Source organism: Hyperoodon ampullatus, assembly GCF_949752795.1.
Source record: "Hyperoodon ampullatus genome assembly, chromosome: 6".
NCBI lineage: Eukaryota > Metazoa > Chordata > Mammalia > Artiodactyla > Ziphiidae > Hyperoodon > Hyperoodon ampullatus.
In genome coordinates this window covers 13,120,984-13,144,810 of record NC_136919.1, presented here as the reverse complement: position 1 = coordinate 13,144,810, position 23,827 = coordinate 13,120,984, and the positions used below count along the sequence as shown (strand labels likewise).

Below are 23,827 nucleotides of genomic sequence, written 5' to 3'. Positions count from 1 at the left end.
AGCTCTTCCCAGCTACGGGCTGGGTGATGGGCAGGCGGCTGGGCCCCCAGTCACCGCGGTCCCCCTGTGCGTGTGTGCAGGACAACAGCCGGCGTGTGGAGCACATCCTGAAGCTGTGGGTGATCGAGGCCAAGGACCTGCCAGCCAAGAAGAAGTACCTGTGCGAGCTGTGCCTGGACGACGTGCTGTACGCACGCACCACGGGCAAGCTCAAGACTGACAACGTCTTTTGGGGCGAGCACTTCGAGTTCCACAACCTGCCGCCCCTGCGCACCATCACCGTCCACCTGTACCGCGAGACAGACAAGAAGAAGAAGAAGGAACGCAACAGCTACCTGGGCCTGGTGAGCCTGCCCGCCGCCTCCGTGGCCGGGCGGCAGTTCGTGGAGAAGTGGTACCCGGTGGTGACGCCCAACCCCAAGAGCGGCAAGGGCCCCGGGCCCATGATCCGCATCAAGGCGCGCTACCAGACCATCACCATCCTGCCCATGGAGATGTACAAGGAGTTTGCCGAGCACATCACCAACCACTACCTGGGGCTCTGCGCCGCCCTCGAGCCCATCCTCAGCGCCAAGACCAAGGAGGAGATGGCATCGGCCCTGGTGCACATCCTGCAGAGCACGGGCAAGGTGAAGGTAGGTGTGTGGGCCTCAGGCGGGACCCCACCTCATGTGGCCCCGTGGGAGGCTGGGTGACGTGCTGGATTACCTACTGGTCCCCATGTCCCCGTCATGGATTTCAGCTCTGGTGGAGGCACTGGTCACAGCCAGGTGAGTTCCCTAAACCCAAGAGCTGCATTGTGGAGGGTGGGGACCTCGTGCTCCTTCGCCATGGTTGGAGCTGATCACAGAGGCGGGTATGGAGCCCGTGGACCGGAGCACACCTTGCAGTGAGGAAATGGGTTTAGGGACTTCTCCCACTGCCCCAGAGGGCTGGCCCCTCCCTGAGGCTCGAGGCGAGCAGGCCACAAGGCCCATCTCTGCCGGCACATGGGTCCCAGCGACCCAGACACACACGTCCAATGAGGTGTTGAGTTTGGGACACATCCCAGCAGGTGACCGCCAGGGTGCAGGCCGCTGTCCGAGCCCCAGACTCCCCCATCACTCCCAATTCACACACATGGGACACACAGTCACTATTGCAGCCGTCTGTTTTATGGGCAGCCCGCCACGGCTACAGCCGTCCCCAGCTCCAGAGTCCCCAGAAACAGAGCTCGTCTAAAGCCCTCCAGCAGGCCCTACTTCAGGGCTGGAGGGGCCCTGATCTTCTCGCCGCCTTTCACCTGCCTCTCCCTGCCAGGCCACAACCTCAGCCCCACCCACCTGGCTTTGGCGACGGGTAGGCTCCTTCTGGAGGGCTCCACACGCCTACCTGCCCATCGCAGTGGAGTGTGGTTCTGTGGGCCTCGAGGGCACACCTCCCCCTCTCCACCCTGCCCCCTCCCTTGGGTGCAGTGGAGAAGGGCTGGACGTGGGGTCCATCCGCACTGCAGAGGCCTTGCGTGCTGGCCCCGGGAGCTGGGCCTCTGCCCTCTGGACGTGGTGTGGTTTGCGGCCTGTGGTGGGGGTGAGGGACTGCCCTAGTCAAGGTCCTGAGCCCTCAGCCTGGGCTCGGGGAAGACACGGGCGGGGCTGGGCCTCAGGTCCGCAGGCAGAGCCCAGGGCACGTACTCCATCGGGGCCCTTATCCTCTATCTGTTCCCGGAAGGCCCTGGCCTCCTTCGGGGGCCCTTCAGAGCCCCTGCCTGTTGGGCTCATGGTGTGGGACCAACGCAGGACCAGGGAAGGGCGCTTTCCTGGCATGGGCCCCGTGGGGGCCGGCACTCCGTTCCTCTGCGTTGTTGGACCACCTTCCCCTGCCCCCAGCCTCCGACCTGCCTGGGCAAGGCTGCATGTGGGACCGTCTCTTAATTTCTTGGTTAGCAGTGGGAAGGGGGCTAGAAACTCAGTGAATGGAAGCCCTGCCTCCAGAGGGAGATCCAGGGAGGCAGCAGGGGCTGGAGCAGCATCCTCTCTGCCTCTGTGTCTGTTCTTTCAGTAAGTGGCCCCCAAGGGCTGGGCTGGCCTGGGAGTCTGAGTCCGATCTGAAGGGACCTTTGCCCTCAGACTCACAGCTGAGACAGGAGAATCAGGGTGCTCATTGTGGAAGGAGGTGGAAGCCAGGGCTCCAGCCCCCCAGTGGGCCCTTAGGTGGGGAGGACAGTAGGTGGAAGGATAGGAAGTAACTCGGGATGCTGGGGTGACGTTCGTCTGAATTCTGACCACTTCGGCACTGATGGGAGCGATACCGCTCCAGAGCACGTGACGAGGGCCCTGCAGTCCTGGGGGAGGGCTGTGTGAGGGGGCACCTGGCATGTTCTCCTTGCCGTCCCCACCTCCCTTTAGTGGGAGGGGAGGAACAGGGCCTGGAAACAAGAGACTCGGGCCAGATGTGGCCCAGGTAGCTGTGTGGCCTTGGACAGGTCCCTTTCCTGTTGTGTGCCTCTTCCCCCTTGTTGGGTCCTGGCTCTAAGCAGAGCCCCTCCTCTTCCCCACCTGGGCCTCGCACTTGCCCTAGGAGTTCAGGAAGCCCTGTGGGCATGAGCAGAGCCGTACACGCAGTACTTACCTCTGCTGTCGTGTGTTCAGAGAGGGGGCCCTAGAGGTCACCTGTGGTCAGGAAGGGGTCCTCGGGCTGTGTGGTCCCCGGAGAGGCCAACTGCCAGTTCCCCCCAGCCCCTCCTGTCTCTCCATTGGCCAGCCAGCCAGGTCTCCGGGGCCCGGAGTTCGGTTCTGTATTTCAAGGGCCACTTGTGATTTCAGAGGGGCCCAGAGTTGTGCCCATTGGAGTGAGGAATTTCCAGAGCTCCAGAAGCCCTGGCCCACACTGGCCGCTGCAGCCTCTGTGCAGGGCGGCCCCTGGCCCGACTGTCACCCTCCTCCGGGTCTCCGACTTCTTGCCTCCTGCCTGTCCTCCCCCCCAACCCCCAAGTCACAAGGCTGGCCGTGGGCGTGAGGAGGCGCAGGCTCCAGGGAGGAGTTTCCACCTGGATGATGCAGCAGGTTCATTGTGCAGCCTCCCTGCAGTCAGGAGGGAAGGCGTGGGCTCAGGCTCCCTCCTGGGGTCTGCCCGTGAAGCTGCGCCTGGGGCTGAGAGGCTCGTGGGCCGCCTTCCCGCCCAAGCCGAGGTCGGTGCTCTCTCCACCTGAGCCCTGGCTCACTGCCTTCCAGGGCAGCCCGACTGCCTCTGCCCCTCTCTCATCCCTGCCTGTGAGGCTGCACAGAACGAGCCCGTGTCTGGTGTGGGAGACCCCACCAGAGTAATGGGTGGACGGTGGCAGCTGCTTGTACGAGGGGGAGAGGGCAGCCCATCTGTCCTCTTCGACACTGCTGGCACTGGGCGGGGCAGTTCCGCTCCCGTCACCCCCCAGACCTGGGCAGGGCTGAGCAGGGATTTGAGTCCCGCGGGTCCGGCTGTGATACAGGGGCCCATGGCTCCATGCAGCATGCTCTTGCGTCCCTGATCCGGTACCCAGCTCTGATGTGGCCATGGCTAGACGTCTCCCCTCACCAGGCTGCCCTGCCCTCACTCCCAGGCAGCCCCCACCGGTGGGTACCAGTAGCTTGGCAATGGAGCAGCCTCGAGGAGCAGGGGCTCCTGGCCGGGGTGCGGGTCTGGAACCCTAGGGTCCTACCTGCCGAGTCTGCTCAGGTCCACTCTCCTCACCTGGCTCCACAGGACTTCCTGACAGACCTGATGATGTCGGAGGTGGACCGCTGTGGAGACAACGAGCACCTCATCTTCCGGGAGAACACACTGGCCACCAAGGCCATCGAGGAGTACCTCAAGCTGGTGGGCCAGAAGTACCTGCAGGACGCACTAGGTAGGGGGTGCGGGCCTGCAGGGGGCAGAGGGCAGAGGCAGGGCAGGCTCGCCGGGTCCTCACTGCCCCCTCCTGCCCTCTGGCCGCAGGGGAGTTCATCAAAGCGCTGTACGAGTCGGATGAGAACTGTGAAGTGGACCCGAGCAAGTGCTCAGCCGCTGACCTTCCCGAGCACCAGGGCAACCTCAAGATGTGCTGCGAGCTGGCCTTCTGCAAGATCATCAACTCCTACTGGTCAGTGCTGCCTCCGCGCCCTTCTCGGCCTCAGCTGCCCAGGGCCCCCCACCCCTGCGTCTCCCCTGTCCTTCTGTGCAGGCGCCTACAGAGTGCTGGGCTTTGTTCCCTCCGGACAGCTCTGTGAGGGGCTCTCCTCCATCATCCCCGACTCACGGACGGGAGAGCTGAGGTTTAATAAGGAGAGGAGAGGGGACACGCCCGCACCTCACACGGCCTCAGAGCGGGGCTCTGGGATTGGAAGCCACCCTCTGCCTGACCCCGCTGAGTCTTGCTGGGCTGCCAGGCCCCCGTCCTGGTCCTCTCTGGGCTCTCAGACATAAGCAGTGTTCCAGAGTATATATGCAGGACGTGGTTTGTGCAGTGGTGAGGATTTGGACCTGGCAGTCCATCGCACGTGCTTAACAGTGGGCACCAGCTGGTGCTGTTGTAGGTGCTGGGGCTGCCCAGGGAGCCAGACTGACAAGGCCCCGCTCGGGCACCCACCTGGGGTGGGTGGATGGCTTCACCTGGGCCTCCTCACTTGTCCGTAGGAGCTGGTGCTCACTTCACAGGCTTGTGATCAGGCCCAGCAGGGGCCTGTGTGGGTGCCTGGACACCGGGTGGGTCGCCTCCTGGGGCTGTAGAGGACAAAGGAGGTGGATTGGGCTTTAACTGGGACAGAGGTCTGCGGGCTCCTGGCGGCCCCGGAAAGGACCAGAGCTGTGCTGGGCCGGCCGCTCATACAGGACCGCGGTCAGGGCCAGAGTCAGTCCCGGGGCCGCTGAGGAGTGCCAGCCCAGCCCCAAGGCTAGCGTCCCAGGCACATATGTCTGGTGGCGGCTGACCTGGTGCCGAGTACAGCCTCGTCACTGTCCAGGGGACCGTGCCACCAGCCCCGAGCAGTGGGTTTATTTTCACACTGGAGGAGCTGCCAAGGTTTCCTCCTCGGTCACTGCTGCAGCTCAGGACCTGCATCCCGTCCCCACCCAGGTCGCTCTCCTGACCCCATTCCCACCCCCCGACCCCCAGCCATACCTTCCTCCTCTCTTTGGTCATGTTCTTTCCCGGCCTGGCCTGTATCTGGCTCCCCTCTGCAGCCCTCCTTCAGGTCACCGCATGTGGTCGGCTCCCCTCTCCTGGGCACCCTCGCTCACAGCCCCGCTCCCATCAGAGTGTCTGATGGTGCCTGTGTCCAGGTCCGTTTCCTGCACACACACCGTGATCACCCTGGGGGCAGGCAGGTTCACCAGCTCGGGCCTGGGCGTACAGGAGGGCCCGGGAATGTTTTGCTGCTCCCAAAGGACAGGCAGAGGCAGGCCTGCTAGGTGAGCGACAGCCTTGGATCGGGGCAGAGGGAATGGCCAGAGCCAGTGGGGTGGGCGCCTCTGGCCCAGGTCCCTCTGGCCCAGGGCTACACAGGGTGCTCACCTGGGGCCAACCTGGCCTCTTGGGCTGAGCTGAAAATGAACCCTGGCACCAGGGGAAGAGGGGCAGCCAGAGAGCCTGAGCTCTGGAACACACTCCCCACCCTTGGGCTAGGCTATGTGTTCACCCTCTGCCCCCCTGGTCCCAGGGCGGACCGGGGGTGGGACACAGGGAAACATATCCGTGGACGATGATTTTCTATTTCCTCTTTCTGGCGTTTGTAGAGGCCCAGGGGCGCCTCTCAGTTCTGAGCAAGGCTGTTGATAGATGTTATCACTCAATGCCTGCCCCCTGCCCAGTCCTGTGCCAGGTACTTCAGGGGCCAGGACTAAAGGTCACCTGCCCTCACTTCCTCTCTAGCCATGTCCTTGTTGGTTCAGCCACATTCACTGCCAGAGTCTGCCGGGCTGGGTGCTGGGCTTGTTGGGCAGAAGCTTTCCAAGCTGATCAAAACCTCTTGAAGTCTTGGGGGGGTCCCAGCCTTAAGATGGCTCTGTGAGCTCGGCAGGGCAGGCCTTGTTCTTAGTGTGAGAGTGAGGACACCGAAGCCCGGGGAGGGCCAGGCCCTGGGTCAGAGCACCCTGAGCTAGTGACAGAGCCAGGTGTACTCTGGCTTCAGGGAGCACCCATCTTCTAGGGTGAAAAGATAGGAAGGCTAGTTAAAGCTTGGCCTGGTGGGGCCTCCCTGTGGCAGGGTGGGGACGCCCAGAGGAGATAGCCCCCAGCTGGGTGCCGGGAACGCTGCGTACACTCACCGGGTCCGCCTGGGGAGGCCACTGCCTCCATTTCCCTCCCCACTGAGAAAGTGGGGAGCCGTGTCCTCACCCTGTGGTTAGGATCCACCCATCTTCTTCATCACCCCGAGCTCTGCTGAAAACCTCTAATTCTATAACGTTATTTGAGCAAAGGGAGTAAGTCTCAAAAGGCAGGGATGGGAACCAAGGAGCGGTGGTCTGTTCCTACTGTGTTTTCCTGACTCTCCCCTAGACCCTGATGCCTGCCATGTGGGGAGGGGGGTGAAGCCCTCTGGGAGCTCACCGCCGGCTCCCCCGTGCCTGTGTCCCCTCCCACTCAGCCCCTCGGGGAGAGATCCACCTGACTGCGGCCTGGGCGTCCCTGCTCCTGTGCCTGCCCTGTGCCGGCTCACCCAGCCCTCACGGTGGAGCACGGCTGGAACTCGGGTCCACTGGACCCAGAACCGGGTCCCTGCTCTGCCCCCTCCGCTCCCGGCGCCCTGCCTGACGGCCAGCCCCACCTCGTGTGTCCCGGCGCAGTGTCTTCCCGCGGGAGCTGAAGGAGGTGTTCGCCTCGTGGCGGCAAGAGTGCAGCAGCCGCGGGCGGCCAGACATCAGTGAGCGGCTCATCAGCGCCTCCCTGTTCCTGCGCTTCCTCTGCCCGGCCATCATGTCGCCCTCACTCTTCAACCTGCTGCAGGAGTACCCCGATGACCGCACCGCCCGCACGCTCACCCTCATCGCCAAGGTCACCCAGAACCTGGCCAACTTCGCCAAGTGAGTGCCATGTCCCCCGACGGCAGGGTCCGTGGCGCAAGGTCTGCCCCAGAGCTGGGCTGTGCGACAGGCCAGTCCCTGCCGTCCTCAGTCCTTCCCCGCACCCCAGCTCCCCTACTGAACGGACATGCCGCTGTGGTATGTTTCCGTAATTTTCAAAGACAAGGTATTTTTTCCTTCTGCTTCTTTTTATTTTTTATTTTTTTGTGATACGCGGGCCTCTCACTGTTGTGGCCTCTCCCGGTGCGGAGCACAGGCTCTGGACGCGCAGGCCCAGCCGCCATGGCTCAAGGGCCCAGCCGCTCCGCGGCATGTGGGATCTTCCCGGACCGGGGCACGAACCCGTGTCCTCTGCATCGGCAGGCGGACTCTCAACCACTGCGCCACCAGGGAAGCCCCCTTCTGCTTCTCTGAATGAACATTTTATCATAAGGATTCTCCCGTGTACTTACCATTCATACGCTTGGTTTTGAAATGAGTGACTAATATGCCTTTGAGGGACAAGGGCCTGTGTCTCCTGAAGCCGACCCCTGTGGTTGGGCACCCGGCTTGTTTCAGATTGTCCTTATCTAAGGCTGCCGAGGGCGTCTTTGCTAGTGAAGCACTTCAGTGTTCTCACTGTACTTTAGAGGGAGTGGGTGGAAACGGAAGGGCTGGGTCATCAAGGCGCTCTCAGGAGGTGTGGATGGAGCCCCCCTCTGGGCCTCCTCTGGGCCCCGCCCGCCCTCCGGGAGACAGCCCTACAGCAGGGCAGAGAGCGGGTGGACGTGGGCACACGGCCTCGCCCGAGGGCCCTGCGCTTGTTGGGAGAGGAGAGAGGGAGGCTTCCTAGGAGACGTTCTCCCCCAGCTGCGTGTCAGGGTGAAGAGCAGAGGGGCAGGCCCGGGAGGGACCAGGCACTGTGCAGTCCCTGAACCATCAAGTGCCAGGCGGGGGGAGGTGGGAGATGAGACCCAAGAGGAAAGCAGGGACTTTTGAAGACCAGGCAGGGCCTTGGAGCAACGGAGAGGGTGAGAGTCCTGCAGAGTTCAGCCTGGCAGCAGTGGGGCCAGGGGGTGGAAGGGGCGGGACTGGCAGGCGAGAGGCTGGGAGGAGAGCAAAGTCACGCTTCTGGTAACGGCAAAGGGGTGGAAGTATTGGGCCCGGGAGGTGGCGATGCTGGAGGCACTGCTGCGAGGTCTCGGGGTGATTAGAAGGTAAGGTCAGCAGCCTGGCCGGCGGTGGGGGAGGCGCGGGGGGCGCTGACCACGGCCGGGCTCCTCGCGCAGCTCTCTGCTGGGTGGTGGCGTCTCCCCTTGGGGCAGGGAGCCCCGGAGGAGGGCGCAGGTTTGGGGTGCCGGAGATGACCGCAGACCTGGCCAAGCTGAGGACGAAGGGGGAGGTGCCCGTGGCGGAATGTGTCTGAAACCTCAGCAGAGAGACCTGGCCGGGCATGGATGGAGAGTCGTCTGCGCACCAGGCCATTGCCATGTGGGGGAAAAGAGGAAGGAGATTGTGGCCGGCAGTGAATGGGGAGTGAGGGCCACGGAACCTTCCAGGTCCTGTGAGAAAAGGCCCAGAAAGGGTCTCTAGCCTTAGCCACGAGGACCCTGAGCCAGAGTGGACTGGCTGGCTGGGGAGGAGTACGTCGCGAAGGGGGGCTCCTAGGCGGGGCCCAGGGCACTCACCCCATCTGCTTGGCTCCAGGTTTGGCAGCAAGGAGGAGTACATGTCGTTCATGAACCAGTTCCTGGAGCACGAGTGGACCAACATGCAGCGCTTCCTGCTGGAGATCTCCAACCCCGAGACCATCTCCAACACGGCCGGCTTCGAGGGCTACATCGACCTGGGCCGCGAGCTCTCCAGCCTGCACTCGCTGCTCTGGGAGGCCGTCAGCCAGCTGGAGCAGGTGCCTGTGCACCGGGCCGCAGTGGGGCGGAGGGCGGGCCGAAGGCCACCAGAGCTGCTTCAGGCCGCTCCAGCTCCCAGACTAGCCAGGGGCTCAGAGGGTTCGCCTGTGTGGTGCGGATCGGCAGCCCTGCCGGGCGCTGGAGCCCGAGGGTCCAGCCCAGGCCCTGTCAGCACGCGCTGGGGATCTTGGGGCCCACTTCCTCAGTGGGGAGCGTCACGTTCACGTGGCAGCCCCTGCCCAGGGGAGCCCGCTCTGGGTACTGGGGCTTCGGCTGTGCCTCCACACACTTGGTATTGAGTGGATGGAGTCCACTGCTGAGGGGGTGTGCCCCCTACCTCCGAGAAGTGTGGTCAGGTTTAGCTGCTTCTCTAAAAATGTCCTTGCTCTGAGTTTTAAGGCCACCAATATGAAAAAGAAGACTGAAGATGCCACACCGCCACATGTCAGGCAGGAAGTTGCAAACCTTTCCAGAATTGCCCTTGGCCATCAGTTGAAATGCTTATTCCCTAGACATCTCTGACATTGCTGCAGCCACTGTGGCCTGGGTTCCACTGTCCCCAGCAGCCCCAGCTCGCACAGTGAGCAGGTTCTTGGCAGCAAGGGCTGGGCCTGCCAGGATCCACTTCCAGAACATCTGCTTTCCAGGGCTCTGAGAGACCATCTTACAAAAGTAGCTACTGCTGAACCAGGACTGGAAGGCCTTCCTACTCCTGTCCCATCCCCACGGGTGACCACTCAGGGCGCTCTGGTGTGTAGCCTTCTAGATACATCTGTGCATGTGTTAAGTACACACACAGGCAAAGTCCTTTCCCTTTTTGTTAAAAGTGAGAACTTTGCGTGCAGTGCCGCATGCATTTCTCACTCCTCCGTCATCGGCATCTTTTCATGACAGTACACGCCACACCACCACTGTGACCTTTCTAATGGCACAGACTGTCCTGTCATGTGACTGCACTGTTTAGTTTGTTGGACGCTCAGATTAGGCCCAGCTTTTCACTACAAACAGATGCTGTTGCAGTCATTTCTGCTCCTTTATGTCCGTTGCCGTTTGGTTCCGAGAGACCCAGGAGGGAGAAATGGAAATGCGGGCCAAGGCCCTCTCTCCCTCCACTGCTGCCAACACCATTCAGTCTACGGCCACCACTTAACTGAGCGCCTGTGCCCTGCCACCGTCTTCCATGTCTGCGCAAGCAGGCGGGAGCTACAGAAGTTGCGGCAGGATTGAAAGTTGAGCTGTTTGCCGCTCACGTCTCTTCTCTGTTGACTACACGAGTTTTCACACTTTCTTTTTGCACAAAGCCCTAGATGGAAGCTGGGGCATAAGCCAGGGGAAGGCAGAGTCCCGTGTCCCCAGCCCGGAACGCTTAGCACCATCGGTCTAAACCAGGATAGCGAGGTTTAGCAAGCCCGGACGCCACTGTCTGCCTGACAGGCGTGTGGTGGTGCCTGCCTGGTGCCTGGGCCGTTGACCCTGGGGCTCAGGTGTCGGAGTGGGTCAGGGCCCAGCCCACCCTGTGGAGTAGATGACGTGGGAGGGAGCCATCCCCGAAGCCTCTCAGGTGGGGAAGGTCCAGGATTCCGTGTGGCCTGTCCTCTCTGTTGGGGAACTGAGGTAGGACAGACTGGGGTGAAAGGCTTGGACTAGGTTAGCGTTTCTCCCTGTGGGCCTCGCACCCTGTCCCAGAGGTATGTGGGGAGCTGGTAAAAACGTCATCTGCGATTTCTGGGCTCCCTACCGCATCCCAGACCTGCCGGATCTGACCTGCACGGGAGGGCGGGCCTGCATTTCTGACTGGCTCCTTAGAGGTTTTGAACACAGTGGCTACAACGCACTTGGCCTCCACAGGCAGCCCCAGTGGGTCACACCTGCCTCTTGCTGTGTTTTTGCAGAGCATTGTATCCAAACTGGGGCCTCTGCCTCGAATCCTGAGGGACGTGCACACAGCACTGAGTGCCCCAGGCAGTGGGCAGCTTGCGGGGACCAACGACTTGGCCTCTACGCCAGGCTCTGGCAGCAGCAGCATCTCAGCGGGTCTGCAGAAGATGGTGATTGAGAACGACGTCTCCGGGTAAGAGCTGCCAGGCATGCTGGGTGTTGCGGGGTTCAGACAAGGTGCAGCCACCTGCAGTCTCATTTGGGGTGGAAGATACCTACGCTGGTGTTTATAAAACAACTGAATGAGACTCAAGTGTGTGTTTCAGGCCCTAAGTCGTGAAGTTCTATTTGGGAAAAATCAGGAAAGGCTTCTTGGAGGAGGTAGTGCTATAGTTTGGAGCTTAGGGAAAAGTAATACCTCCATTGGTGGAAAAGGCGTTCTAGGCAGAGGGACTAGCACAGACAAAGGCCTGGGGAAAGACAGCCCATCTTTTGTTGAAGAACAGTTACTGGTCCCAAACACTTCCACATCCCTGGGTTGTATGTGTTTCCTGGTATTTCCTGGACCTGAATCAGAATCTCCAGAAGTGACGCTCCAGGGTGTGTGTTTTCAGGAGGAGCTCAGGTGACTCTGTAAGGCTTAGAGACTGGGAGCCTGGGAAATTAGAGAGAGGCTGAGGCCCAGCTCTTGCTCTGAGCCCCCAGCCCTGGGACGAGTGCCCAGTAAATAAAACACAGTGGAGGGGGAGGCAAAGTGTTCTCTGAGTGATGACATCAAAATGAGGACCTTGGCATTTACAGTGAAGTATTTATGCCGCATTTGTACACCCCCCTCCTCTACCAGGGCCATCTTGGACCAGCTAGTGAGGATGAGGCTGGAGCAGCAGAGTTGGGAGCCCTCTGGTTCTGAAATGGTGGCAGCAGCAGGCCTTTAGCAGGCGAGGGCGTTGAGATCAAGGACCTGGGGATGTGGTGCGAGGGACTGGAGGCCCAGGGGGAGACGGGAGATGCAGAGACCTTGATGCGCCTTCTCGGGTCCCTCTAAGTCTTGAGGGGCCGTTCATACAATCTTCCAAGTGAGGCAAAGCAGAGATTCAGGTGGGGAACACACCTTAGCCGAGTGGTGGCTCGAGTGGTGTCCGGGCACATGGGTTCTCAGGAGACCTGACCTGGGCGTGTGGAAGGACGGCCCAGGCCCATGGCTGGTCTGGGTTTCTCCCGGCTCCGCCTGCTGCCCTCGTCCACTTCTTCTCGGCCCACAAGTGCTGTGGCACTGAGTGGCCGCTGCCTGCCCTGCCTAAGTCCCATCACCTGGGACTTGGCACTTCCTCACCATCCCAGGCTAAGCCAACTCCTTTCTAAGCCCATGTTGAACCCCCAAGTTCTTCCTGCCTCTAGCCCACTCAGAGCCCTGTTCACCTCCTGCATTCTTCCCTCCAAAGCCCACCTGGCTTTGTGCCTCCTTCCAAGGAGTTGGCTTCCAGGGAGGGGCCAGGGAGAGTCTGCGAGTCTGGGATGGGGGTGAGGGTATGGCCTGCCACGGCAGGTGCAGGCCCTCCCCGCCTGAGTCATGCCCGGAGGAGCCTCCTCTGATTCCTTGTTTCTGCCGGAAGCGCCAGCCCCCGCCTGCCAGTCAGACCGGGGTGGCAGCAGGAGGCTGCAGGTGGAGGCTCTTCTCAGCACAGGCCCCCACCTAGTTACCAGTGTGACTAGGAACGCGAGGGAAGAGGCAGTGGGAGCCCCCGTGGCTTTGAAGCCCTAGTTCTCAGTGCAGGACCCTTGGATAGCAGAGAGCCACTGCGTCGTGGGTTTGGATTTAGTCAGAGGAATTTTCCAGAACACTTCAGGCCCCAGAACCTACTGTCCCAAGATGCAGCTGAGCAGGGAGAGGGCCTGCCAGGCAGCCTGGCCTGACACTGGGAGCGCGGGTCCCTAGTGCAGAGGTTCCGTGCAGGAGCAGCCGTCAGCCCCTCGCCCTCGTGGTGGCTTCTTCCAGGGTCAGCTGCCCCGGCTGTGGTTTGGTTTTGCAGCTGGGCCACGGGGCCCCGGGACTCTCCCACGCTCGCTGCCCCCGCACCTCCTCCCCTCCCCCGCACCTCCTCCCCTCCCCCGCACCTCCTCCCCTCCCCCGCACCTCCTCCCCTCCCCCGCACCTCCTCCCCTCCCCCGCCTTCCCTCTTCTCCCCGCCCCTTCCCCCCACCCTGGCTCAGGCCGCCGGGTGGGCGGCAGGTTGGCGGGGGCTCTCGGTTGGGACCCGCCTTGGCCGCATTCACAGTTCTTCTCTTCCCCCTTCTTTCCCTGTGTGTGCTTGTCTCCCTGCAGTCTGATAGATTTCACCCGGTTACCGTCTCCAACCCCCGAAAACAAGGACTTGTTTTTTGTCACAAGGTCCTCCGGGGTCCAGCCCTCACCTGCCCGCAGCTCGAGTTACTCGGAAGCCAACGAGCCTGATCTTCAGATGGCCAACGGTGGCAAGAGCCTGTCCATGGTGGACCTCCAGGATACCCGCGCGCTGGACGGGGAGGCGGGCTCCCCGGCGGGCCCCGACGCCCTCGCCGTCGACGGGCAGGCGCCTGCAGCTCAGCTGGTGGCCGGGTGGCCGGCCCGGGTGGCCCCAGTGAGCCTGGCAGGGCTGGCCACGGTGCGGCGGGCAGGCCAGACACCGACCACAGCGGGCACCTCGGAGGGCGCGCCGGGCCGGCCCCAGCTGTTGGCGCCGCTCTCCTTCCAGAACCCTGTGTACCAGATGGCGGCCGGCCTGCCGCTGTCTCCCCGTGGCCTTGGCGACTCGGGCTCTGAGGGCCACAGCTCCTTGAGCTCCCACAGCAACAGCGAGGAGCTGGCAGCTGCCGCCAAGCTGGGAAGTTTCAGCAGCAGCACCGCCGGGGAGCTGGCGCGGCGTCAGGTGTCGCTGACTGAGAAGGGCGGGCAGCCCCCGGGGCCGCGGCAGAACAGCGCCGGCCCCCAGCGGAGGATCGACCAGCCGCCGCCCCCGCCCCCGCCGCCGCCTCCCGCGCCCCGCGGCCGGACGCCACCCACCCTGCTGAGCACCCTGCAGTACCCGCGGCCCTCAAGCGGGACCCTGGCGTCGGCCTCGCCCGACTGGGCTGGCCCCGGAGCCCGGCTGCGGCAACAGTCCTCCTCCTCCAAGGGCGACAGCCCCGAGCTGAAGCCTCGCGCGGTGCACAAGCAGGTCAGTGCTGCCGGGCTCCGGCGCCGGGGGGGCGGCCTGACCCCGTGCTCTGCTGCTCCTACTGGCCGTGTCATCGCCACCTGCACCCGCTGCCATCCCATGCTGAACGATGCCCTACTCGGCCCCATCCCACCAGCCTGCCCCCACCTCCGCCCGGCCCCTCCCCCGGCCCCACTGGGCCCTGCCTGCGTCCTGTGAACTAGGGACACTGCGGCCCGGGGGTCCCCCTGCCAGTTCCCTCAGAGACAGCTGGGGTCAAGGAGGAAGAGGGAGGGGTCCGTCCATCTCCAGTTCCAAGCCTGTTAAAGCCCGACCCAGGATAGGAGTTGACATGGCCCCCAGGCCCCCTCCTGCTCTGAGCTGGCCTCCAGGGCTGTACACGCAGTAGGGTAACAGATGTACTGTGGGCCGGACACTGACCTGCGGGGCCAGGTCCACTCGCTCTCACTTGGGCGGCAGAGAGCCACGCTCAGGAGGCCACCTGGGCTCTTGACTCTGCTTCAGGCTACCTGGAGTTGCCTGGGCCGGGGGCTGCATCAGACGTGCCCAGTCAGCTAAAGAGTCCCTCGGAGCCACTTGTCCCTGGGGCTCACCCAAGGCCACCCCCCACCCCTCCCTCCAGCCCCTCACAGCTGTGTTTCATCGCAGGGCCCTTCACCCGTGAGCCCCAATGCCCTGGACCGCACGGCCGCCTGGCTCTTGACCATGAACGCGCAGTTGTTAGAAGACGAGGGCCTGGGCCCAGACCCCCCCCACAGGGATAGGCTAAGGAGTAAGGAAGAGGTCAGCCAAGCAGAAAAGGTAAAGCTGGACCCTGGCAGTTTGGGGCAGGGTGGGCTACCTCCCCGAGGGGGCTGGCAGAATCCTCTCCTCTCGAGCCTTGAATTCACGGTGCTGCTTGTTCCCGCACATGGCCAGTCCCCTCTCAACCCCTGGGCCCACGTGAGGACAGCAGTCAGTGGAATTTGGAGGATTTAGCTTAAACCTGAGGTTTCCTACATGGGCTGCATGTGAGGCCCACCCAGGAATTGTATTGAATCCAGACCCCAGGAGGCACCTTCCCTGAGTGACTGGGCAGCCAAGCTTCTGAGCATCTGGGACTTGAGGAGAATCCAGGACCTGGGGGGTCAGGGGTGCCAAAGAGGTGCATGGAGACCCTTGGGGGGAGCCTCACGCATGACGAGGCAGAGGCACGGGTCCTGGAGACAGCAGGGAGAGGCACCCCGGCCGGGCCCCTCCACTCGGGATTGTGCCTGCCCCGCGGCCTGGCTTTCCCCCAGTCCCCGTCTCCACCAGGGTCTGGGACAGAGAGCCAGGGAGGGGTGATGTCAGATGGCTACCGAGATGTTTTCTTCTTTCCAGGGGAAAAATATTGGTCCTAAAACATCCAAATCCCACCCCCAACGTACACCTAGTATTTGGGTGAGCAGTGGGGTGCTTCAGTTCTCCAAAATTCTTCTAGTTATTGTGGCAGCTGCCCTGGATCCATGGCCGATTCTCATCTCCTCCTGGAGGCCAAAGCCCAGGTTGACAGGAGCATGCAAGGCCCCCCAGCACAGCAGCCACTTCCTCCACTCACCGTGGGTGCCCTCGCCGCTCTTGGCCCCGGGAAAGCCTATAGCAGCCTCTCAGGCAAGGGCATGGAGGGTGGGGTGTCTGCTCTCCCTCCCGCTGGCCTGGGGTCAGGGCCACGTCCATGCTGCATTCCGCCACCTCCACCATCCCCTTGGTCCACTGCATCCACCTGCTTTCACCATTATTACGTGAACGGGACCAGGGGACATGGGGCACAGTGCTCCAAGAGCCAGAGTTTGGCTGGGGAGCAAGGAGGGCCAGCTTCACCCCAGGCTCCTTGCATGAGTCTGGGGCCAGGCTCTGCGCTTTTCTGAGACTCCCTTCCCATCTGTGAAGTACAAGGAGTGCCTGAACGATTTCAAGGGTCAGGCTGCAGCTATAGTGTTCTCTTTCCTCCGTGCCTTGGCCCAGTGAGCTGCTGTTTCTCTCTTTCTTTGCCATTAACCCCCGCAGGCAAATCCTGGAGTTCCCTTGAGCTCCTTGGATACCTGGTCCTGCCTCTGTCAGGGAGGGCCCTCCTGACCCCACTCTGCCCAGCCGTGCAGAAGACCTGGGATGGGGCTGTTTCTCCCGGAGCTGGGCTCTCCTCTGGGACAGTTAGATTTGCTGCCTCCTGGCCTGTGGGCAGTCCTTTGCTCATGAGTGAATTGCCTCCCGATGCCCGAAACTCAAGGAGAGGCCCTTCCTGCCTTCCCCGTTCCCTGTATTCTCACAGCACCCGGCGCCCAGCCTCTCCAGCCCCTTGACTCGGGTGTTGGCCCTGCCTCGCTCTCTCTTCAGCTCGCACAGCCTCCCACTCACTGCTTCTCTTGCCGCTTTACACATCCCTCCTCCTCCCTAAAGGCCGAGAGTGCCGGGATGAGTCAGATCCAGAAAGCCCTAGACCACTTTGCCTTTAATCTCTTCCCCCGACTTCCTCTGCGACTTGCCACGGCTTCAGGGTCAAATCGAGGCTGGGAGGCTAGGATCTCACCCCATCAGTCAGTCACTGTACTCCCCATGTGATTGGGTCATTTGCCTTCTGGGCCTCAGTGTCCCCTCCTGTAGAGCCCCCGTCTCTCAGAGCACCGTCCTCTCCTTAATGTACCCGAGAGGTTTATAACTTTTGTTTATTATGAAAAGCTCAGGACCCTTACTCCTGAGATCTGGTTTGAGTCTTCATCTGCCTCATAGCTGTAGGTTGGGCTGGCGGGTGGGGGAGCCCCGGATGGGGGCCAGGCATTGAGTCTCACCGACCCCCCCTCCCTGGGCACCTCCCCGCTGAGGAGGCATTCCGAGCCGGGCTGCCTCCCATCTTGTGCCCCTGCCCGGGCTCATGAGGCTGTGCTCTCTGTCCTGGGTGCTGTGCCCGTGGCACGCTGCCCTCCTAGCAGGACCTGGCAGTGCTGCAGGACAAGTTGCGAATCTCCACCAAAAAGCTGGAGGAGTATGAGACCCTGTTCAAGTGCCAGGAGGAGACAACCCAGAAGCTGGTGCTGGAGTATCAGGCGCGGCTGGAGGAGGGCGAGGAGCGGCTGCGACGGCAGCAAGAGGACAAGGACCTCCAGATGAAGGGCATCATCAGCAGGTGAGGGCAGTCGGCCTGTTCCTGCTCCGGGCCCAGTTCTGGCCCCACGCGCACAGAGGAGCGGACCTGTCCGCTGCCCTCCAGGAGGCCCCGGATCTGAGGGCGGGGCTGCTCAGCCGCAGGATGAACCGAGTGTGGAGAGAGAAGCGTGTCCGAGGCGGTGGGGACAGTGTGGCCCAGGCCTGGAGGCGGGAGGTAGCCCGGAGTGTGGGGGGCCCACGTGGTGCAGTGTGTGTTGATGGCGGAATGTGAGGTTGGCCAAGGCAGCCGCAGAGGGCCTGGGCTCCCTGTAGGGAGTCATGTTTTCTTGGTGTGCACTTACAGGGGAGTTCAGAAGCTGGATGCAGGTGCCAGGAAAGACAGTGAGGGTCCAATCCGGGGCAGGAAAAGGAATGAATGTCAGTTACATGCAGTGGGTGAGGGTGGGGGGTGGGAGGGAAGAAGTAGCCAGAATGACCCCCGGATTTTTACCAAGAGCATCCAGGTGTGTCATGGTGCCAGTTACTGAGATGGGGACCTTTGGAAGAAGAGCAGTTTGGATGGGGAGGGAGAGAGATGATGCCAGTTTTGGATATGTTGAGTTTTAAGGTGCCTGTGGGTTATGCAGGAAGATTTCCAGGTGGACTATTGACTTTATTGCTGACTCTCATGCTTCTTGGTGGCTTATCTTTATTTCTGTGTTGATTCCCTTCTCTCTTCCACTCTGCCCACGGATAAAGTGGATACACCCTTCTGCATGTCTGCAAGCAGGGAATATAGTCAAGGTGTAGCATTCAGACCAGCCCTCAGGGTCCCAGTCATGGAGTTTACTTCCTTATGACAGTACTACCAAGTGCAGGAGGAGGCAGTGTGGACTTGCAGCTTGTTTGTTCACATGGCCCAAGAGCCTGTCATCAGGATAGATTCAGCAGGTGTGCAGTAACCAGGACGTTCCCCCACCTGGCCTCATGCTCTGCCCACTGTAAAGATCCTTCCTTAATTCCTTCTGTTCAGACTACCTGTTTCTCTGCTTCTAATTATTGCTTGCTTGATTCACCTGTGGATTTCTTCTTTATAAAATGGTCAGCATGAGCAGAGGGCCTATCACCAGGGTGACTAGAAACCCACTGTTGACTGAACTTCCACCTCTGCTCTTGGCTCACCTCATGTGTATGGTTCCAGGAAAGGAAACACTTTTCATTTAACCACATTCTCATCTCATCTATTCTCTGAGAGGTGCACGCTCTCCTGAATTCAGTAACACATTTATTTCTACTAGCCAAGCCTGGTATTTCCTCCCTGCTGTACTCATCAATTAAGTCAATTTGGTTGATAGTGTTGTTCAAGTCTTCTATATCCTTACTGGTTTTTCTCTGTACTTGTTTTCTATCAATTATTGAGAAAAGGATAATGAAGTTTCTAATCATAATTACAGATTTGTCTGTTTCTCCTTTCATTTCTATTGGTTTTTACTTTATGTTCACTGAAACTCTATTCTTAGACACATACACATTTAGGCTAGTTATGTGCTGTTGATGAACTGATCTCTTTATCATTATAAAATCATCTTCTTTATCCCTTGTAATATTCCTTGCTCTGAAATCTACTTTGTTTGATATTAGGACAGCTGCCCTGACTTTCTTTTGATTGGTATTAGCCTGGTATATCCTTTTTCATCCTATTTATAATTTTAACCCAATTATGTCCCTCATTATAAAGTGAGTTTCTGTTACAGACACCTTATTGTTCTTGCTTTTTATCTAATCTGACAGTTTTCTGCCTTTTAATTGGAATGTTTAGACTATTTACATTTAACGTAATTGTCAATACAATTACATTTAAACTTATTATCTTGCTACTTGTTTTCTATTTGTACCATCTGTTTTGTTCCTTTTCTTGCCCTCTTTTAGACTGAGTATTTTTTATGATTCCACTTTATCTCCTTTATTGGCATATTAGCTGTATCTTGTTGTCACTTTAGGGCAGGGGTTAGAAACCTTCTGTAAAGGGGCAGATAATAAATGTTTAGACTTTGCAGGCGTGTCTATCGCAACTATGTAACTCTGCTGTTCTAGCAGAAGCATGTGCATGGTGTAGCTATTTACCAAAACTAGCAGTGGACCCAATTTTTCCCTTACCCAGGCTATAATAATAGGGACTCTGATAGTATCTTTTTCTTCTGGCTCATTTACAGTTTTTTTTCTTTATCATCGATTGCCAGCAATTTGATTATGAAGTGCCTTGACATGTTTTCTTCATGGGTTTGTTGAGCTCTTGGATCTGTGGGTGTGCAGTTCTGCCTCCTTAGTCTGTTTTCTGGGACTTTAATTGCATATACATTAGGCTGCTCTATGTTGTCCCACATCTTACTGATGCTCTGCTGTTTTCCTTTTTTCATCTTTCTTCTGTGTTTTATTTTAGATTGTTGCAGTGTCTTCAAATTCACTAATCGTTTCTTCTTAAGCATCTAATCTGCTGTTAATCCTATCCAGTATTTTTTCATTTCGGGTGTCGTATTTTTGCCTCTAAGTTTTCAGTTTTCTTTAAATCCCATCCATTTCTTTTCTCATCATGCTCATGAGTTCCTCTATTTTCTTGAACTTGTAGAATATATTTATAACAGTTGTATTAATGTCGTTGTCTACTGATTCTATCATCTGACATTTTCTGAGTCTGTTTTTATTGCTTTTCTTCCTGGTCATGGGTTGGTTATGTTTTCCTACTTCTCTGCGTGGTTGGTGATTTGGGGTTGGATGCCAGACATTGTGATTTTTACGTAGCTGTTGGACGTGTTGTGTTTCTTTCAATATTTGGGGGCTTTGTTCTGGGACACAGTGACGTTAGAAGAAGCAGTCTGATTCTTTTGAGGCTCACTTTTAAGCTTCGTTGGGGTGGGTCCTGGACAGTCTTTAGCCTAGGCCTAATCTGGCTTCACTGTTGAGGACTTTCCTTCTGGGGATTCTACTTGATGTCTCCTGTGTTAGTATGCTTTTCCACACTGCCTAGAAGGATCATAAACTCTTCTTGGGGTTGTTTGTGTTCCAATGGCTCTTGCCCCAGCCTGGCTACTTTCTCACAAGCATGCAGAGCAGTCCTCAGCCAAAGCCCCAAGGGGACCCCTCAGGAGATAGGTAGAGTCCTCTCTGCATTTTCTCCTCTCTGGTACTGCCCCCCAAAAGCTTTGCTCCCCCACCCTTCCATCCTCCCAGGGTCTCCTTGACTCCATGTGGTCACTTTTGCTTGCCGGGACATTGCCGGCAGTGGGCGGGGCTCGCTTCCTGTGTTCCCTTCTCTTAGGGGTTACTGTACTGTACTGCACTGCCTGCTTTTCAGTGTCTGGAAACCTTTTTTTCATATATTTTGTCCAGTTTTCTAGTTTGTTTTTTTCTTACGGCAGGAGGTTCAATCCAGTGCCTGTTTGTTATTCCACCACAGCTGGGAGCAGAAGTCTCTCCCCCTTCCTCCATTCCTCCCACTCCCCCTTCTTACAGGCTTTGCTCAGTGACGTACCTTCCTATGACAAGGAACCCCCTCTTGGCATGACCCCACAGCCCTTCCTCCTCAACCCCTGATCCCATTGGCTTTTCACGACAGCCCTCTGTGGTACCTGCCCCAGCACCGTTGACCTCCCTGTGCATCTACTGTGAAATGGACGAAGTGCTCGCCTGGGGGTTAGATGCTCTGCTGCTCTGGAGAAGTGGTGCGGGTAGAGACAGAAATAAAGCAGTAGGTGAACTCCTCTGAGAAGAGTGTAGAGCAAGAAGAGTGGCCGGCTGAGGCAGAGCCCTGTGGAGCCCTGACAGCCTAGGAGCAGGCAGGACAAGGCCTCTGCAGAGCAGTGGCCTGGGAGCTAGGATGCAAACCCAGAGAGTGTGGGGTCTGAAAGCTGAAGGAAGAGAGGAGGATGGGACTGATCCACAGTGACCGACGGGTACGTGAGAGACAAGCAGGACGAGACCTGAAGGGTCTCAGGGAGGGAGCAGCTGGCGACAGGCCCCCGCTGGCCCTAGTTCTGAGCTTCTGTGGATCGTGTTCCTCGCGTCTTCCCTGCTCATTACCCAGGCGGCAGACCTTGCTTGTCCTTCAGCTGTCCAGTGTGTCCACCCCCACCCCCAAGCCAGCCAGCCACTTCCTGTTCTCTGTCCCCATGGCCCACAGGCTGCCCACTGCAGAACGTAGTTACCTTCTCCCTGCCTGTGTCCCTACTGCCTTGGGACTTCATCGTGCCACCTCGAGTGCCCGGCACAACCTCAGTGAATACAGGGTGGGTGGAGAAAGCTCTAGAGCCTTGCAGGGCTTTTGTTTCCCACTCAAACCACAGGTCTTATGATGTTACACCACCTGCCTGGCTCTGGGGTGTGGTGAGGATCTAACACCCACTCCCGCCCCTGTGGCTCCTGGAAGAACATCAGGAAAGGGGCAGCCCCAGGGACTTCTGGGGATTTGGGAACAGAATCTGGGGCGGGTGGAGCATAAGGAAGGAGCAGGCTCAGCCTGTGTCAGTTGTTGGGGGCCAGCTGGAGGGCCTCTGTCCCAGGCAAGTGTGGGAGGTGAGTCTATGGCCCAAGGAGGGGCTCTCCTAGTATGCCCCCTCTGTGCAGGTGTGATGGTTTGTTCCCACCAGGCCCCGCCCTCACCTCCTCACGTGCACCCTCAAATGCCAGCCGGACTGTCCTTGTCTCTGGTAACAGGTTGATGTCAGTGGAGGAGGAGCTGAAGAAGGACCACGCGGAGATGCAGGCAGCTGTAGACTCCAAACAGAAGATCATTGATGCCCAGGTGGGGGGGCTTTGGCCTTTTGGTCAGCCACGGGTGTTAAAGGGCCTGGGATAAGGAGGGGGTGACTTTGGTTTCTTCACATCCTCAGTCACACCCCACTGCAGAAGCTAAGGAGGATAGGAGATCAGGATCTCTGCTCCAAGAAGTCAGACTTGAGGGTCTCAGTGGACCACAAGCTCACTAGGACAGGCTGTGAAACGGGCGGGGCAACTCCTCCCCTGCAGGGGCAGCTTGGTGGGTATTGCCTTTCACCAGGGGTTCTGACCAAAGAGTGGAAACTGTTGGGAGGGGAATGGGAAAGGCTGGGGGTGACAGCAGGCTTGGGGGAGAGGGAGCAAAGGAGCTCTTGTTCAGAGCTGTGGCTTCCCAACTGCTTTGAGAGGGGAGGCAGTTAAGAGACTGGCCTCCGATCTCCTTCACCCAGGTCTGCGCCCTGTTCCTCTCCAGGCCCAGGGCTTGCTCAGCCTGGAAACTGCACAGGCTGACTGGTAGCTGTGACCTCTGTGTTGTACACACCTGTGCACACACACGTGAACAAGCTTGTGCCTGACACTGCTGGGGCTGCTCCCTTTGGGTGAGAAGCAGGTGATGAGGTAGAGACATGAGGAAGGCAGGTGCGAGGAGGTCTTGGGCCGTGAGGGCAAGGCCGCCCCCTCCCCAGCAGGACCACTGCCGCCTCGGTGTCTTTCCCATCCTTCACACGTGGTATCCTCCAGGCCCCCTGCCTTCCCCTTCCCAGCGCTTCTTGTAGGCGGACACGGCTCCAGGGAGATCCCTTTCCGGCAAGGACCCCCTTTGGCCCAGGAGGCCATTCCGCAACCCCAGCTGATGCCCTCTTTGCCCACAGGAGAAGCGCATCGCCTCACTGGATGCTGCCAACGCCCGCCTCATGAGCGCCCTGACACAGCTGAAAGAGAGGTACAGCATGCAAGCCCGTAACGGCATCTCCCCCACCAACCCCACCAAATTGCAGATTACTGAGAACGGCGAGTTCAGAAACAGCAGCAGTTGTTAACCTGCCCGAGGAGGGAGGACCATGGTGGCCCAGGGCAGGGTCTCGGCCTGGGGAGGAGCGGCCCCAGCGCAGGGGCAAGAGGCCGAGGCTCGGCGCCTCCCGCCAGCCGCAGTCCAGGAGGCGGCCGCAGAGGGAGCCGCAAGAGACTGACGCAGCGCGCCGGGGCACAGCGGCCCGCTCCCCGAGAAGCGCGTTCGGTGCAGGCCAGAGAGACTGCAGGCTGGGGAGCAGGCACAGGGGCTGCGCAATGTTTCTGTCGGGTGTTGAATTGGGTGTGCGTCACCTTTCCTCCTTGACCTGGCTGAATGCATGTACCCCCCCACCCCTCCCCAGGGAGGGAGCTGCCCGGAGAGCTGGAGGGTCGGAGAGCCAGGGGCCTACTCTCGTGGCTTCCCCTCCCCAGGACTGCCAGGCAGCCAGGCCCTGCCCTGTGGGACCTGCCCCTCAGTTCCAGGAGCCGACGGGGCGGTCAGCAGGCTGGGAGTGGGGGTGGGGAGGACAGAGCTGCCAGAGCGCCGGGTCCCCCGCCTATCTATCTCCACCCTGAGCCCCTGCCCCTGCCGGCGCGGGGCCCCTTCCCGGCTGTGAGGAACCGAGGAGTCACCCGCCCCCATGCGTGTCCCCAGACCCTCCGCCTTCCCGCTCCCGCCCTCCCTCCTTCCCTCCCTAACTTGTTCTGTCAGGTAGACCCAGCGAGGACCGCAGCTCTCTTCTGGGCCCTCGCGCCCGTGGGAAGATCCAGGACCTCCCTCACTTTGCCACGTGGGCCCAGGCTGATGCTCTGGGGCTCCCCGAAGACAAAGACCTGGGCAGAGCTGGCCCAGGCGGCACTGTGTGGTGCCTGCCCCTCTCCCGGAGCTAGTGTACCTGGGCACGGTGGCCCTGCAGGGAGTGGCCAGCAGGTGCTCCCCCTGAGAGACAGGCTGAGCTTTCCTGA

The 23,827-nt window shown here is 59.8% G+C and overlaps 1 protein-coding gene across 5 annotated transcripts in view; it reads left to right on the top strand.

The window, feature by feature from the left end:
- The window catches only part of DAB2IP (DAB2 interacting protein), a gene marked incomplete at both ends in the record, with an annotated part of 193,541 nt that extends 170,651 nt beyond the window's left edge, over window positions 1-22,890 (top strand). For all 5 annotated transcript variants that reach the window (XM_079705908.1, XM_079705907.1, XM_079705906.1 and 2 more), the window contains 11 exons: window positions 81-635; window positions 3,718-3,862; window positions 3,952-4,096; window positions 6,778-7,014; window positions 8,701-8,902; window positions 10,796-10,974; window positions 13,105-13,975; window positions 14,624-14,776; window positions 16,924-17,117; window positions 21,788-21,875; window positions 22,723-22,890. In XM_079705908.1, coding sequence (XP_079562034.1) covers window positions 81-635; window positions 3,718-3,862; window positions 3,952-4,096; window positions 6,778-7,014; window positions 8,701-8,902; window positions 10,796-10,974; window positions 13,105-13,975; window positions 14,624-14,776; window positions 16,924-17,117; window positions 21,788-21,875; window positions 22,723-22,890 — 2,937 coding nt within the window. The remainder of the gene's footprint in view (window positions 1-80; window positions 636-3,717; window positions 3,863-3,951; window positions 4,097-6,777; window positions 7,015-8,700; window positions 8,903-10,795; window positions 10,975-13,104; window positions 13,976-14,623; window positions 14,777-16,923; window positions 17,118-21,787; window positions 21,876-22,722) is intronic.
- Window positions 22,891-23,827: the final 937 nt, after the last annotated feature.